This window comes from Pleurodeles waltl, chromosome 10 (assembly GCF_031143425.1).
Source record: "Pleurodeles waltl isolate 20211129_DDA chromosome 10, aPleWal1.hap1.20221129, whole genome shotgun sequence".
NCBI lineage: Eukaryota > Metazoa > Chordata > Amphibia > Caudata > Salamandridae > Pleurodeles > Pleurodeles waltl.
This window is the reverse complement of record NC_090449.1, coordinates 904,998,469-905,014,820: the sequence shown is the minus strand read 5'-3', so window position 1 is coordinate 905,014,820 and position 16,352 is coordinate 904,998,469. Positions and strand designations below refer to the sequence as shown.

Genomic DNA, 16,352 nt, shown 5'->3' with positions numbered 1-16,352 from the left:
AGAGCGTCATTTTTTAGCGTGAACGCCTTCCTTGCGTTAATGAGATGCAAGGAAGGCGTTCCCGTCTAAAAAAATGACGGCGACGCAAATGCGTTGTATTTATACTCCCGGGCAAAAATCACGCCCGGGAGGTGGTGGGTCAAAAAACCCCGCATTTGCGCCACATTTTAACGCCTGGGTCAGGGTAGGCGTTAAGGGGCCTGTGGGCTCAAAATGAGCCCACAGGTGCCCTCCCCTGCCCCCAGGGACCCCCCCTGCCACCCCTGCCCACCCCAGGAGGACACCCAAGGATGGAGGGACCCACCCCAGGGACATTCAGGTAAGTTCACGTAAGTATAATTTTTTATATTTTTCAATTTTTTTTGGGTGGCATAGGGGGGCCTTATTTGTGCCCCCCTACATGCCACTATGCCCAATGACCATGCCCAGGGGACATAAGTCCCCTGGGCATGGCCATTGGGCAAGGGGGCATGACTCCTGTCTTTACTAAGACAGGAGTCATTTAAATGGCGTCTGGGCGTCGAAAAAATGGCGCAAATCGGGTTAGGACGATTTTTTTGCGTCAACCCGACTTGCGCCATTTTAAGACGCCCTAGCGCCATTTTCCCCCTACGCCGGCGCTGCCTGGTCTACGTGGTTTTTTTCCACGCACACCAGGCAGCGCCGGTCTGCTTGCGCCGGCTAACGCCATTCCATAAATACGGCGCCCGCATGGCGCTTCGGAATGGCGTTAGACGGCGCTAAATTTTTTGACGCTAAACTGCGTTAGCGCAGTTTAGCGTCAAAAAGTATAAATATGGGCCTAAATTACTCTATGCTTAGCCCTCTGATAACTTGACATGAAAGCAGTCAGGTATAACTTAGAGGCAATATGTAAAGTATTTATGTAGGACTTTAATAGTACTAAAGTGAGAACACAACTCAAAAAAAATCCCACACCAATTTAGAACAATAGAGTAAAATTTAATAGTAAACAGTTTTCATCAAAATGACAAAAATCCATTTAGGAGAACCTGAGATATGCAGTTTTGAAGGTTTAATGCACCTAAAAGCAAAAAGCAACACTTGCAGTTATCTAGATGTGCAAGACTGTGTGAAAGCCAGAGACTCAGGCCGCAATAGAAAATTGACCAGATACAGGGACCAGATTAGTCCCGCTGAAAAAGTTACCTTCAAAAGTTCAGTGCTAAGAGGCCAGATCATTGTGGAGGAAGCTGCAAGGAGCAGGGAGAGCATTGTGAATGGTCATCGTTATAGCTTGAAGTGCAGGACAGGTATTGAGGACAGTTGTTGCAGTAGCATTAACATCCTGTTGAGTGTTGCGGCTAGTCTTTGCTTTGCAGTCACCACTGGCTGTCAATGTGGTAGCTCGAAATGTAGCTCTTGTCACCGGTAGTCACTGTAGCATGAAGAGTAAAGTTCACTGGAGCTTTGCATGGGCGGTTGGTGTGGGCAGCTAGATCTTGGCACAAACGGGCACGTTCATGGTCGTGAAGAGCCCAAAACTTTAAGATTTCTCCTTTTCCTCTAGGAGGATCTCAACTATTGCCACACAAAAGGTCCAGGACCTGGAGGGCACTTCAGCAAAGGCTAGCAGAGTTCAGGCAAGTCCAGTTTCAGAGCAGGCTTCAAGCTGCAAGGCAGTCCTTTGGCAGCAGGGCAGCCCTTCTTCTGTTGGAATCACAAATCCGGGACTACACTCAAGATTGGGTCTGAGTCAAATTTCCATACATGATGCCAGCTTTAAAGTGGAAGTAACTTCTGGGATTTTCCCCCACAGAGGTGTCTGCAATTCCCTGCCTTCCTGCCCTGGTCCCAGTCTGTCTGCAGCCACATTAGGCTAGTATGAAGTTCTATGTGTGTGAGCTGAGGCTGGGTCTTCAAAGGGCAAGTAGGGCTGAGCCCAGCACCACCTCCTCATCCTGCCAATAGCAAGTTCCTCTATTGTGTGGCTGTCTGGGAGGAATACACAAAGGCCAACTGGCAATTACACCTAGTCATGTGACCCAGGAAACAGGCTGCAGGAACAAAATGGTTAGGACAAGAAAATACCAACTTTTCAAAAGTGGCATTTTCAGAATTGTCACTTTAGATCCTACTTTACCATAAAAGAGGATTTTACATTGTAATGCCTCAGACACCAAACATGATATTTCAACATGTCATCAAGCACAGGTTATCCCTTATGAAACATAATAATGTAACCAAATGTTATCAAATGGTAGAGAAAAGCCTCCCAGTAGTGAAATGAATTTGTGAGTGTTTCACTACCACACATGTAAAACTCAAAAATACATATCCAACTTTGTAATTACAATGCACTCTGCCCTATGGGATGTTTAGGACCAACCCCAGGGGTGACGTCTATGTATTAAAAATAGAGTTTTAGGCTTAGCAAAAGGTTTATTTTGCCAAGTTGAATTGGCAGTTTAGAATTGCACACACAGGCTGCAATGCCAGGCCTGGGATATTTCTTTCAAGGTTTACTTAAGTACAGGATCACAATAAGAGCTACAGACCCCCTAGTAGCATTTATTTTACCAGCCATAGGTATGTGGTATACCACTTAACTAGGGACTTACAGGTAAATTAAATGTGCAAACCAAATGTAAGCCAATTTTATCATCTGAGTGAGCCAAGCCCTTTAGCACTGGTTAGCAGTGATTAAATGTGAAGAGTCCTAAGGCTAACATAAACAGATTCAGCAAAGCAATAGGAGTAAAGGTAAAAGGTTTGGGGGAAATCACACCAAGGATGTTAGGCCTAACATCCTCTTTAGTCAGCTAGACTCTCCTGGAGTTAAGAGAACTCTGCTTTTTAAGGGCAGCCGAGTGCTGTATAGGTCTTGAAACTAGAAACAGACTAATACTGCATTAAGATGTATCGTTTGCATTCAGCACTTCTCTAAACCAAAGTAGGATCAATGCGTTCTTGAGTGAAACATGCACATTGTTCTCAATCCTAGGTACATAAAAGGAGATGGCTCATTGCCTCTTTCAAGCAAGCACCTTAGAGATTAGACGTGTTTGTTAGAGAGACAGCCCAGGTTGCAGGTTGTGCTTGCTTTGTAGATGAAGGAACTAGTTTTGAAGATGATGAAATCCAGCAAGGGGAGACAGTGAAGTTAAATGATCAACTCCATTAGCAGATTTTTGTCTGCTGTTTATTATATTGTGTTATGTGTATTTGTAAAGCACGATGTCCCCGAAAGTGTATCCCTGCTGGACAGGTGCAGTTCCACCTGGGTATAGGGCTGGCAAGTGGGTTATTTGAAGAGCCAGGTCTTCTGCTTCTTGCGGATTTCAAGAGCTGAAGTTGCAGTTCTGATGTGTAACAACATGCAGGATGTGTCTCAACTGCTGATTCTGGTTCTGTGTACATGTGGGATGTGTGCCAGAAGGAGACCAGCCCAGTGAAGGTGTCTGTTAGGTTTGTGAAATGAGGTTTATTTATTGAGGTAAGCTAGGCCCATGTTGTGGAGAGCTTTGAAGGTGTTAGTGAGAAGGCTGAACTGCGCTTGTTTCTCAATTGGAAGCCAGTGATTGCATGCCAAGAAAAATGTCTCTAATACTTTTTGTTTATGGCCCTTTGATCACAATTTATCAAAATGCATTCAGTTTCTTTCAAAGACTTTGTCAGATTTGAAAAAAAAACTTATATACAGTGTTTTCTGTGGTACATGTATCATTTTTAACATAGAAAAATTGATGTTGTATGCTTTACGTATGAAAATCATTGTCACTTTAATAGTCTAATGTGGGCATAGACTCTTATGCATCTTTGGCAAAACAAATAATTCTTGAGTGTGTTTTAAAAACAACAGTACATTGCTTTTAGAACTTTTGAATGGTCTTTGTGACTGTAAACTAACCAAAAGGATACTGGTGCTGACACAAGGACTACACATCCCAGAAACTCTTTGGCAAACTGGGTCACCTGTTGCTGAGGAGGCGGGCTGCGGGCAGCCTCGGTAAAGACTGGTCCAAGAGAGTGCTTGTCTGTGCATGTCTGCGGACGTACAAGTCTGCGCTGGGGCACCCCTCTTGGTTTATTGAACTTTGAATACAGGAAACACTGCTGAGTGAACTTCTTGTTATGTGAGGTGTGGCTCGGGATAAACCTCTGTTGTGTGATCAACATCTTTTGAGTTTTTTGCTTTGTGCTCTTGGTGAGCTCTTGGATGTGAGTGATCCCCTTTGGGGCTGGTCTCCCCTCTAGTCTGTGATATTGCAGTAGCCTCAGACCTTGCGGAGGGGAAGAAAAAGCTGCTAGGGGGTAAGGAGCTGACTGGGCCTAGGAGAGAGCCTCTCAGCATGACCCTACACTCTCCAGGCCAGAGCTGTAGGGGTGGTCTCTATAGAAATTGATTTGACAGAAGAAGTCTATCCCTTGAGCTCAGTGACTGGCAACACACCTCTGTTCTTTGTCCTAAAGGTAACCTGACTTTGAGTGGGGCATCTGCTTCTGTTAAACGGGTGATGACTATCGCTGGGGTAACTCCTGAGGTACAGGATGATCCCCATCCAGGGCTGGAACATATTTGCTCCTTCAATCTGCCCTCTAGCACTGAAAGACCTCCGCCCAAAAAGGAAGCATCAATCTAAAGGACCTTGCAACAAGAAAAAGAAAGAAGAAACAACAAAGGAAGTATCAAACTCTGATGATTATAATGAGGTCCCAGTTCAGTTCTCCTATATGCTCACCTCGGTACTTAATGAGAGTGGCCACAATAATATTCCAGATAATCCCCTGGAGCAAATCAAGGCCTTAGATGAGACATGCTTAGCCCTCTAAAAAATAAACCTGAGTTTGCTGGAATCTTCAGTTTCCAAGTTTGTATCTAAGATGGGGGGATTACCAAGTGCACAGGCCCAGTTCAGCAAGTGTGGTATCCATCATGGGTGTGCCATCAAAGGTAGCTATCCGACTGGAAACAGGGATTCATCCAATCCTGCAACTTCTGTCACCCTATCTAGGCTTACCCCTTTTGTACATTTAAGGGCAATTCCCGGATGTGTCAGAAGGTGATCAATTGTGGGACTGTTCACATTAAAGGCTCTGTAGACCACCCCTGAGGGAGATAAATCTGGGCAGGACCAACCTAGTGGCAACTCTTATCAACTCAACAATCCCACCAGAATGTTGGCTCTACATTGCAGCTCTACCCAAATGTACCCCTGTTGCCACCTGAAGCAAGGAAATCCAAGGCACAACTGAAAAATAAGGTTTATTTTTGGCTGGGCAAGAACTCTGACTTTCTCCCCACCAAGCATAATGACATATAATTTGTGAGAATAATAGGGTGGGTGATACCATCAGCCAAGCAGTTGAAAGGAGACTGTGTTGTAAATAACTGCAGAAACCTAAGACTGGCACATCATCTGAATTTTTCTTATATACAGCTTGGTCCAATATTGGATGTGAGCACTCTGGGGCTGTTTCTATAAACACTTGTAACTATCATGGAAGTTGTTGATTGATCAACAACCAGTAGTGGGGAAGGTATCTCTAAAAACAGCCACCCATCAGGACAAGCAGCAGATTCTCAGTTCTATCCGGCTTAGAGGATAATGATTGAGTGATATATGTTTGTATGACGGAACCATGCATGTCATTATCATGCAAGCACTTACTCCACGGTCATTACAATGACCACAACACTACCATGCATTAATTAGCAATGATCATTTTTCCACAAATATGTCTTTACGATGCAAGCCTTTAGAAAAAAATAATTGTTGTAGAAGCATGTTCGGTAAAAGCATATTCGTGGTAATACTATGTATAAACATACTGTGACTATCTATATATAAAAAAAAAAAAAAAAAAAACAACAAGTGATGGACGGAATGCTGAACATTGTCAAACATTCACCCCTAGTACGGTGATCTGGGCCTAAATCCATTGTTTTTTTGCTGCCCATGCCATTCCAGTTTGGACCCTGCCATATGCAAATCAGTCTTGACCCTGTTCCCCATGGGAAATAGTCCAGCCCGAACTGCTAGGCCAGGTCTTCCCTGGACTGGAAACAAGCATCGTGGGACCGGTTTTGGGGTTTCACCCCTCATCAGCCAGGCTAGCTTGAATCCAGTGGCATGGGAAGCACAGGCCCACGTCTGGGCATACCCTTCCCACTTAGGGCGACAAGGCAAAAACAACAAGTGATGGACGGAATGCTGAACATTGTCAAACATTCACCCCCAATACAGTGATCTGGGCCTGAGTCCCAGGATGCTTGTTTCCGGTCCAGTGAGGACCTGGCTTGGCAGTTCGGGCTGGACTGTTCCCATGAGGAACAGGGTCAAGACTGATTTGCATATGGCTGGGTCCAAACTGGGGTGGCATGGTGAGCAAAAGAACGATGGATTAAACCCAGATCTGTGACTGGGGGTGAGTGTTTGACAATGTTCAGCATTCCGTCCATCACTTGTTGTTTTTGCTTTGTCGCCCTAAGTGGGAAGGGTATGCCCAGACGTGGGTCCTGTGCTTCCCATGCCACTGGACTCAAGCTAGCCTGGCTGATGAGGGGTGAAACCCCGAAACCGGTCCCAGGATGCTTGTTTCCGGTCCAGTGAGGACCTGGCTTGGCAGTTCGGGCTGGACTGTTCCCATGAGGAACAGGGTCAAGACTGATTTGAATATGGCTGGGTCCAAACTGGGGTGACATGGTGAGCAAAAGAACGATGGATTAAACCCAGATCTGTGACTGGGGGTGAGTGTTTGACAATGTTCAGTATTCCGTCCATCACTTGTTGTTTTTGCTTTGTCGCCCTAAGTGGGAAGGGTATGCCCAGACGTGGGTCCCGTGCTTCCCATGCCACTGGACTCAAGCTAGCCTGGCTGATGAGAGGTGAAACCCCCAAACCGGTCCCAGGATGCTTGTTTCCGGTCCAGTGAGGACCTGGTTTGGCAGTTCGGGCTGGACTGTTCCCATGAGGAACAGCGTCAAGACTGATTTGCATATGGCTGGGTCCAAACTGGGGTGGCATGGTGAGCAAAAGAACGATGGATTAAACCCAGATCTGCGACTGGGGGTGAGTGTTTGACAATGTTCAACATTCCGTCCATCACTTGTTGTTTTTGCTTTGTCGCCCTAAGTGGGAAGGGTATGCCCAGACGTGGGTCCCGTGCTTCCCATGCCACTGGACTCAAGCTAGCCTGGCTGATGAGAGGTGAAACCCCGAAACCGGTCCCAGGATGCTTGTTTCTGGTCCAGTGAGGACCTGGCTTGGCAGTTCGGGCTGGACTGTTCCCATGAGGAACAGGGTCAAGACTGATTTGCATATGGCTGGGTTCAAACTGGGGTGGCATGGTGAGCAAAAGAACGATGGATTAAACCCAGATCTGTGACTGGGGTTGAGTGTTTGACAATGTTCAGCATTCCGTCCATCACTTGTTGTTTTTGCTTTGTCGCCCTAAGTGGGAAGGGTATGCCCCGACGTGGGTCCTGTGCTTCCCATGCCACTGGACTCAAGCTAGCCTGGCTGATGAGGGGTGAAACCACGAAACCGGTCCCAGGATGCTTGTTTCCGGTCCAGTGAGGACCTGGCTTGGCAGTTCGGGCTGGACTGTTCCCATGAGGAACAGGGTCAAGACTGATTTGCATATGGCGGGGTCCAAACTGGGGTGGCATGGTGAGCAAAAGAACGATGGATTAAACCCAGATCTGTGACTGGGGGTGAGTGTTTGACAATGTTCAGCATTCCGTCCATCACTTGTTGTTTTTGCTTTGTCGCCCTAAGTGGGAAGGGTATGCGCAGACGTGGGTCCCGTGCTTCCCATACCACGGGACTCAAGCTAGCCTGGCTGATGAGGGATGAAACCCCGAAACCGGTCCCAAGATGCTTGTTTCCTGTCCAGTGAGGACCTGGCTTGGCAGTTCGGGCTGGACTGTTCCCATGAGGAACAGGGTCAAGACTGATTTGCATATGGCTGGGTCCAAACTGGGGTGGCATGGTGAGCAAAAGAACGATGGATTAAACCCAGATCTGTGACTGGGGGTGAGTGTTTGACAATGTTCAGCATTCCGTCCATCACTTGTTGTTTTTGCTTTGTCGCCTTAAGTGGGAAGGGTATGTCCAGATGTGCGTCCCGTGCTTCCCATGCCACTAGACTCAAGCTAGCCTGGCTGATGAGGGGTGAAACCCTGAAACCGGTCCCAGGATGCTTGTTTCCGGTCCAGTGAGGACCTGGCTTGGCAGTTCGGGCTGGACTGTTCCCATTAGGAACAGGGTCAAGACTGATTTGCATATGGCTGGGTCCAAACTGGGGTGGCATGGTGAGCAAAAGAACGATGGATTAAACCCAGATCTGTGACTGGGGGTGAGTGTTTGACAATGTTCAGCATTCCGTCCATCACTTTTGTTTTTGCTTTGTCGCCCTAAGTGGGAAGGGTATGCCCAGACGTGGGTCCCGTGCTTCCCATGCCACTGGACTCAAGCTAGCCTGGCTGATGAGGGGTGAAACCCCGAAACCGGTCCCAGGATGCTTGTTTCCGGTCCAGTGAGGACCTTGCTTGGCAGTTCGGGCTGGACTGTTCCCATGAGGAACAGAGTCAAGACTGATTTGCATATGGCTGGGTCCAAACTGGGGTGGCATGGTGAGCAAAAGAACGATGGATTAAACCCAGATCTGTGACTGGGGTGAGTGTTGGACAATGTTCAGCATTCCGTCCATCACTTGTTGTTTTTGCTTTGTCGCCCTAAGTGGGAAGGATATGCCCAGACGTGGGTCCCGTGCTTCCCATGCCACTGGACTCAAGCTAGCCTGGCTGATGAGGGGTGAAACCCCGAAACCGGTCCCAGGATGCTTGTTTCCTGTCTAGTGAGGACCTGGCTTGGCAGTTTGGGCTGGACTGTTCCCATGAGGAACAGGGTCAAGACTGATTTGCATATGGCTGGGTCCAAACTGGGGTGGCATGGTGAGCAAAAGAACGATGGATTAAACCCAGATCTGTGACTGGGGGTGAGTGTTTGACAATGTTCAGCATTCTGTCCATCACTTGTTGTTTTTGCTTTGTCGCCCTAAGTGGGAAGGGTATGCCCAGACGTGGGTCCCGTGCTTCCCATGCCACTGGACTCAAGCTAGCCTGGCTGATGAGGGGTGAAACTCCAAAACCGGTCCCAGGATGCTTGTTTCTGGTCCAGTGAGGACCTGGCTTGGCAGTTCGGGCTGGACTGTTCCCATGAGGAACCGGGTCAAGACTGATTTGCATATGGCTGGGTCCAAACTGGGGTGGCATGGTGAGCAAAAGAACGATGGATTATACCCAGATCTGTGACTGGGGATGAGTGTTTGACAATGTTCAGCATTCCGTCCACCACTTGTTGTTTTTGCTTTGTCGCCCTAAGTGGGAAGAGTATGCCCAGACGTGGGTCCCGTGCTTCCCATGCCACTGGACTCAAGCTAGCCTGGCTGATGAGGGGTGAAACTCCGAAACCGGTCCCAGGATGCTTGTTTCCGGTCCAGTGAGGACCTGGCTTGGCAGTTCGGGCTGGACAGTTCCCATGAGGAACAGGGTCAAGACTGATTTGTATATGGCTGGGTCCAAACTGGGGTGGCATGGTGAGCAAAAGAACGATGGATTAAACCCAGATCTGTGACTGGGGGTGAGTGTTTGACAATGTTCAGCATTACCGTCCATCACTTGTTGTTTTTGCTTTGTCGCCCTAAGTGGGAAGAGTATGCCCAGACGTGGGTCCCGTGCTTCCCATGCCACTGGACTCAAGCTAGCCTGGCTGATGAGGGGTGAAACCCCGAAACCGGCCCCAGGATGCTTGTTTACGGTCCAGTAAGGACCTGGCTTGGCAGTTCGGGCTGGACAGTTCCCATGAGGAACAGGGTCAAGACTGATTTGTATATGGCTGGGTCCAAACTGGGGTGGCATGGTGAGCAAAAGAACGATGGATTAAACCCAGATCTGTGACTGGGGGTGAGTGTTTGACAATGTTCAGCATTACCGTCCATCACTTGTTGTTTTTGCTTTGTCGCCCTAAGTGGGAAGGGTATGCCCAGACGTGGGTCCCGTGCTTCCCATGCCACTGGACTCAAGCTAGCCTGGCTGATGAGGGGTGAAACCCCGAAACCGGTCCCAGGATGCTTGTTTCCAGTCCAGTGAGGACCTGGCTTGGCAGTTCGGGCTGGACTGTTCCCATGAGGAACAGGGTCAAGACTGATTTGCATATGGCTGGGTCCAAGCTGGGGTGGCATGGTGAGCAAAAGAACGATGGATTAAACCCAGATCTGTGACTGGGGGTGAGTGTTTGACAATGTTCAGCATTCCGTCCATCACTTGTTGTTTTTGCTTTGTCGCCCTAAGTGGGAAGGGTATGCCCAGACGTGGGTCCCATGCTTCCAATGCCACTGGACTCAAGCTAGCCTGGCTGATGAGGGGTGAAACCCCGAAACCGGTCCCAGGATGCTTGTTTCCGGTCCAGTGAGGACCTGGCTTGGCAGTTCGGGCTGGACTGTTCCCATGAAGAACAGGGTCAAGACTGATTTGCATATGGCTGGGTCCAAACTGGGGTGGCATGGTGAGCAAAAGAACGATGGATTAAACCCAGATCTGTGACTGGGGGTGAGTGTTTGACAATGTTCAGCATTCCGTCCATCACTTGTTGTTTTTACACTATCTATATATATACATATACATGTATTGTATAGTCACTGAAAAAGTCGAAGATTTTGTGAGTGTAGAGAGTGTAGATTTTAGTGATAAGAATCTTGAATTATTATGTAATCATTTTGACAAACTAATGTGTGATTTAACTTTGATTAATAATTGTATTAACAAAATGGGGGACTTTTTGTAATAGCCACCATCTTATATTGACTTATGTTAACATAACCTAAATGGAGTTATTTTGCATTATTAAGAGAAGAGTGTGCTTCTTAACCAATACATGTGTTAATAGTGACATCTGCAGGACCAGAGCAGAAGAAGATTCAAGGTCATTGTGTAATGCAGCTAGTGGAAATGTTTCAACTGTCTCTCTAAGTTTGAATATGTCATTGTTAGAGAAATTTTGCTAACGTGTGGATTGTCCTCGAGGGTGGAAGTAAAAGAAACAGTGTTAATCGTTCTTCTTGCGTGTTCCTATTCTTGGTGAAGTGGGAACAAAAGATCCACAGATGAGATGGAAGAGAAGGAAATCAAGAATGTAAAATGTATTAGTTTAGGTTTCGTCAATAGAGCAATACCGAATAGGAAGCTTGGTGTAAAACTAATGTATAATTTCTAGATATCTGTTAATATTCTGATTTCTCATAATTCTCTCACCTTATGTCTCATCCAATCATTTTCAATGGCAAGTTTAACTTAATGTTCTGTCACCACTGTTGGGGAAGTCAGTTCTTTGTGGGTCTTTCACTCTGTCAGATCTTTTGGGAGTTCATATGTTCCTTCTATATTATTGGTATTAATGCTATAATGGTTTAGTGTATCTTATAGTCCAAAGTCTAAACCATTACCCCTATCCTGGATCCTGATGCTGATTACTGATGGTGTCCCTCTGATGAAGCAGGCGGTGTTGCTGTTATCCGCAGTGCATTGGTAATGTAAAGACTGTGATCTGCTATGTGTCTTTTTGTTTTCCAGGTACCAGCTGCAACTCATTAATTAACTGCTGCATATAATTTATGATATAACCCGAGTTAGATGTTTTCCTAAATTTGTGTTACTAAAACTTTTACATGAATCCCAACATGTTAATGCTAATTAGTGCTAGTGAGGGAAGTGTTTTGTCACATGCTCATGATAAGTTTCGGATGCTTTTTCTTTTGTCATTATACTGATGTATTCAATCTCTCTTGCTCAGATTCTGGTGCTATGGTTTTGTGTTATAACCCTTGAGTTGATTTGTCTACTTGCATTGATTAAACTCAGATATATAAGGTGTTTGAATCAGCCTTTGTTGTCTCTCTATATGTATAATTTGTGTTTGAGAATCATTTTCTTGACCCTAGCGTTGTTAATATAGGGAAATAAAATTGTTAACTTCTTAATAAACTGGTGTGGTTATTGAAGTGTTATTGGGATTGTATTGATTCTCATATGCTGTTGTGATGTTTATGACGTATTACAATTGACATCCCCTCCAAACAATGTTGGGTCGATTCCTCGGCCTGATGCTATTCAATCTAAGATAATAGCTAGGGTTTCTCCGTGTTCACAGTTACAGGGATGTTATAGTTAGGTTCTGAATTTACTCATAGAATAGCATGGAAATTCAGCAGCTATAGTTAGAGGTATTTGAAATAACCATAATTTGCGCCCAAGGTAACTACTACTCACACACCCACCATGCACAGTTTTATCTTAACAATTTTCACTGCTAAGGTTTCATTTATACTTTTAATTATGTTATACAAGTTGTCATGACTGCTGTAATGGCGCAAGTTATAGTTACTTCAAATAACTTTACCTGTAACTGCTGAATATCAATGCTTTTCTCTGAGTAAATTCAAAACCTAACTATAAGATCCCTGTAACCTCTGTTTTTTTCAGTGAATTTCTGTTTGTTTAAATTCTATTTCCTAACTATAACCTCCCTGTCATCTTTGGTTTTTTTCAGTGAATTTCCATGTTTTTTTTACGTAAAGTAATTTTAATTACTTTACATCAATCCACACACCGCCGCGCATGGACCTCAGCCGTGCACAACAGCGATTGCCAGCAGGGCCAGCAGCCAATGCGCCATACCCACCAAACTCCACACTGCGCACAGCTGATGTGTCTGATTCTCTGGGTGTGAGAATAGGTGGAAAGGGTGTCTGTGGGTGTGAGAGTGTCTGGGTGTGAGAGTGGGTGTGTGAGGATCTGAGTGGTTCTGTGAGTGTATGTATGATGTTCTGAGTGGGTCTTTGAGTGGGTGCATTAGTGTCTGAGTGACTATAGATATATGACCAACAGTCTAGGTTGACCGGAGTTATTCACTACCCTGCACCTTTTGAACAAAAGCGAGACTGGTTGGATCAAGACTGAGTTTAAGACACTGGCTATGGATAATAGAGAATCTACGGGATTGGATAAACCAACTGTTGGTGACTTACTTATGGTTAAGAAATGTCTGGGCTTAGAGCTCTTCTCACCTCAGAATAATAATGTATGGGAGAGGTCACTTGTAATTAGAATTTGGATGGGCACCATCAGGTGTAATCTTTGCTTCCCGGTGGGACAGTTTGACCTGAATACTATTTTTCTGCACTCCTGTGATGATATTTCTCCTCAGACTGTACTGCATTTTACTTTATTCAGCAAATTTCATTATCCTTTTTTTTTAAGCATGGGTTTTTAAAGTAAAAATTGTCAGGCAGCATTTTGTTTCCTTCACATGTGTAGGGGCTTTCCTTAACAATGCAGAATGCTGGCGTAACTCTATGAAGTCTTCGTGTTTTGTGTGTTTATGTTTCTATTTATTTGATTTATTTCAATTGCTAATTTTATGTGATGAATTCTGTTCTTGTATGTTCATATTTCAAATACCAGAATAAAGGCTGATGGATTGATTGTAACCAATCTTTATATTTTTTTTTTCTGTAGATGGCTTACATACTTTACTACATGGCAATCGTAGGTCATGCGTTGTCAATAGTGTCACTTCTAATTTCTCTAGGAATTTTCTTCTATTTCAAGTAAGTGTTTTATTCAATTGATATATATGTTACATATGTCATCCTGTATGAGGATTCTGTGTCACTTTCAATAAGTGCTAAATGGTATAATTAATGATTTCTCCACATTATTGTAACCTCTTTTTTCCACAATTCATTGTACTTTGTGTCACTCACACTAGATTAGGAAGTCAAGTACAATTTAAAAGACATACCCAGTTCTATGTTTTTTGTAATATTAATCCTGGAGCTATAAAGAGTGTAGGTTATGATATGGGACAATTTGTATTATGCGCTAACGAGCAGCTGAAATTCGAAACTCGTTTTCTTGTCCACCCAAATGCATTGGCCACCATGGACGGGTAACGATTATTGCCAAAAAAAGGAATGGGGTGTAAGCTGCCCTTAATCACTTCACATGAGGAACGGGATATGTTTAAAAAGCAAAACAATACACTGGGGCCCATATTTATACTTTTGTTAGCGCTACATTTGCGTAATTTTTTTATGCAAAAGCAGAGCAAACTTACAAAATACAATTATATTTTGTAAGTTTGTGCCGCTTGTACGTCAAAAAATGACACACATGCAGCGCTAAAAAAGTATAAATATGTGCCTCACTTTCTTGTGTGAATTAGCAAACATGGGTGGATTCAGGCCCATATTTATACTTTTTTAGTTCCACATTACTGTCATTTTTTTACACAAAAGCAGAGCAGAGCAAGAGGGGACTTATACTCCCCATTTTGGTGTTCCGTTTTTCTAAACAAAAATGGCTGCTGCCATAGACATTCCTGAAAATGCTAGACATGCACTAACACAACATTTATTAACGCATGGCCTTACAGATGAGGGCGGGGATGTTACTCTTATAATAGAAGTTAATGAGGCATGCCAAACAGAAACATTTTACTGTTGGGTCACCTTTCCTGAGGGAGACCAAAGAACACATACATTCCACACATATGAAATTGCAAACATTCCTTTACGGTCACATATCAAGAGCATCAGAACTGGTTTGAAGGCGCCCTACCACATGTATTACAAAGAGTGAGGGTAGGTCCCTTAAGTAATGATGGACCTACATGGCCTATGTTTGCCACATACACACCTCACCCAGGCATACAGAATATGCCAATAGCAGATCTGCAAGATTTCTATAATGAATTGGTGACATTATATAGACAATTAGTTCAGTTCGTAATGCGAACATTGAACACAACACCAGTGCGTCCAGCACCGCCAGCATCTGGTGGTTATCAATTGGCTACTGGGATTAATCCACAAACAGTGCATACTATTATGGGTAAAATGCCCGCGGAACGGGAAAAAATACCGTTCTGGATTGCCCAGAAAACTAATCAGCTGGAAGCTGTGTTTCCCCATACGGGACCACAGGGAAAACATAGACTGCTCACTATGTGCTTGCCCTTTGGAACGGTTCCCTCGGTGGATGACTGTGCCACATGGGATACAGTCTTCGCTGCCATATGTACTATCACACATGGTACCCCGACACTAGCCTATTTACCGGAAGTGTTAAAACAAATACAAAATGAGCATGGGCTGCACCAGTCTTGGATTTGGGGATGAAATTAATGCGTAACTTTGACGCGGTTTCCTCAATAATACTCAGTAACATTAAAGGGGAAGCGGTAGCACTGGCAATATGCCAGCGTCTCCGGGAAACTCCACACCAGGAACAAGAGAGACAGCTACTGACAATTATTTCCGATACCTATACTAGAATAGGGCGGGATAAGTTGGGAGCCAAACCAAAGAAATTGGAGTTACAAGGTACCACCCATAAGGAGGGCACCTGAGGGCTCTACGAAGCACTGGGACAAACAAAAAGATTTCAAAGATAAGAGAAATAAGAGAGCTGATTCTCCACACCCGGAGAACTCCAAAAGGAGATACAATCTCAGAAATAGGGAGAACATTAAAACTCCAGACAGATATACTGATTCACGTCCCTCTCGTTCCTTTCAGGACGCACCGGATAGACGTAGCGAGAGAGGGGACCGTCCAGATCGATGTCCTGAATACATGAAAGAAAAGTAAGACTCACAGCAGTCCACCATTAAAAAAGAAGAAAAGACTCCTCAGCAAAAGCCACAGTTTAAAAAGAAGAAGGTGGCAGCACTGACAGCTAAAAATGCCAGTATACTGGAGAACACTGTTGAGGAACAAGACGTGGGCAGTGACTCTGTTAGACAGCGCAGCAGAGGTCACGATATGGCGCCAGAGTCTGAAAGATTATCTGGATGCGACAGCAACTAGCGATTTCATCGCAGTTAAAACAGCGGATGGCTGCGTTCTCCCCCGATAGGGTTTATGATTTAAAAATTCAGATAGAGGGAGACGTGGAGCGCACTATTAGTGTGATATTTTGGGATGAACTTACTAGTGATATCCTATTGGCTGAAAGAGACTGGCCACCCAAACACATCTGCAAGCTCCCGCATGGGGAGGATGTCATTTTGCCTTCTTTCTCCGATCTTGTTCCGGGAGCAGAAAAAGAAGCCTATGCTGCTGAATGGGCTTTAGCGCAGGCACCTGTGTTATATCGCAATCATGTAGGTTTGGACAAGGAGTCTCCTTGTCATGTCATTCCCGTTAGGTCTACACCACAACCGCAGCCACAATATCCTGTCAAATATGAAGCAAAAGCTCCGGTGAGGGAGTTCCTCACCCAACTTGAGTACCAGGGAGTAATTGATCCCAGTACATCTGCAATG

The 16,352-nt window shown here is 45.0% G+C and overlaps 1 protein-coding gene across 2 annotated transcripts in view; it reads left to right on the top strand.

Moving 5' to 3' along the window:
- CALCR (calcitonin receptor) overlaps positions 1–16,352 on the top strand; it is a 2,320,029-nt gene that overhangs the window by 1,422,793 nt on the left and 880,884 nt on the right. For both annotated transcript variants that reach the window (XM_069211663.1, XM_069211664.1), the window contains one exon: positions 13,541–13,632. In XM_069211663.1, the coding sequence (XP_069067764.1) occupies positions 13,541–13,632 (92 nt within the window). The remainder of the gene's footprint in view (positions 1–13,540; positions 13,633–16,352) is intronic.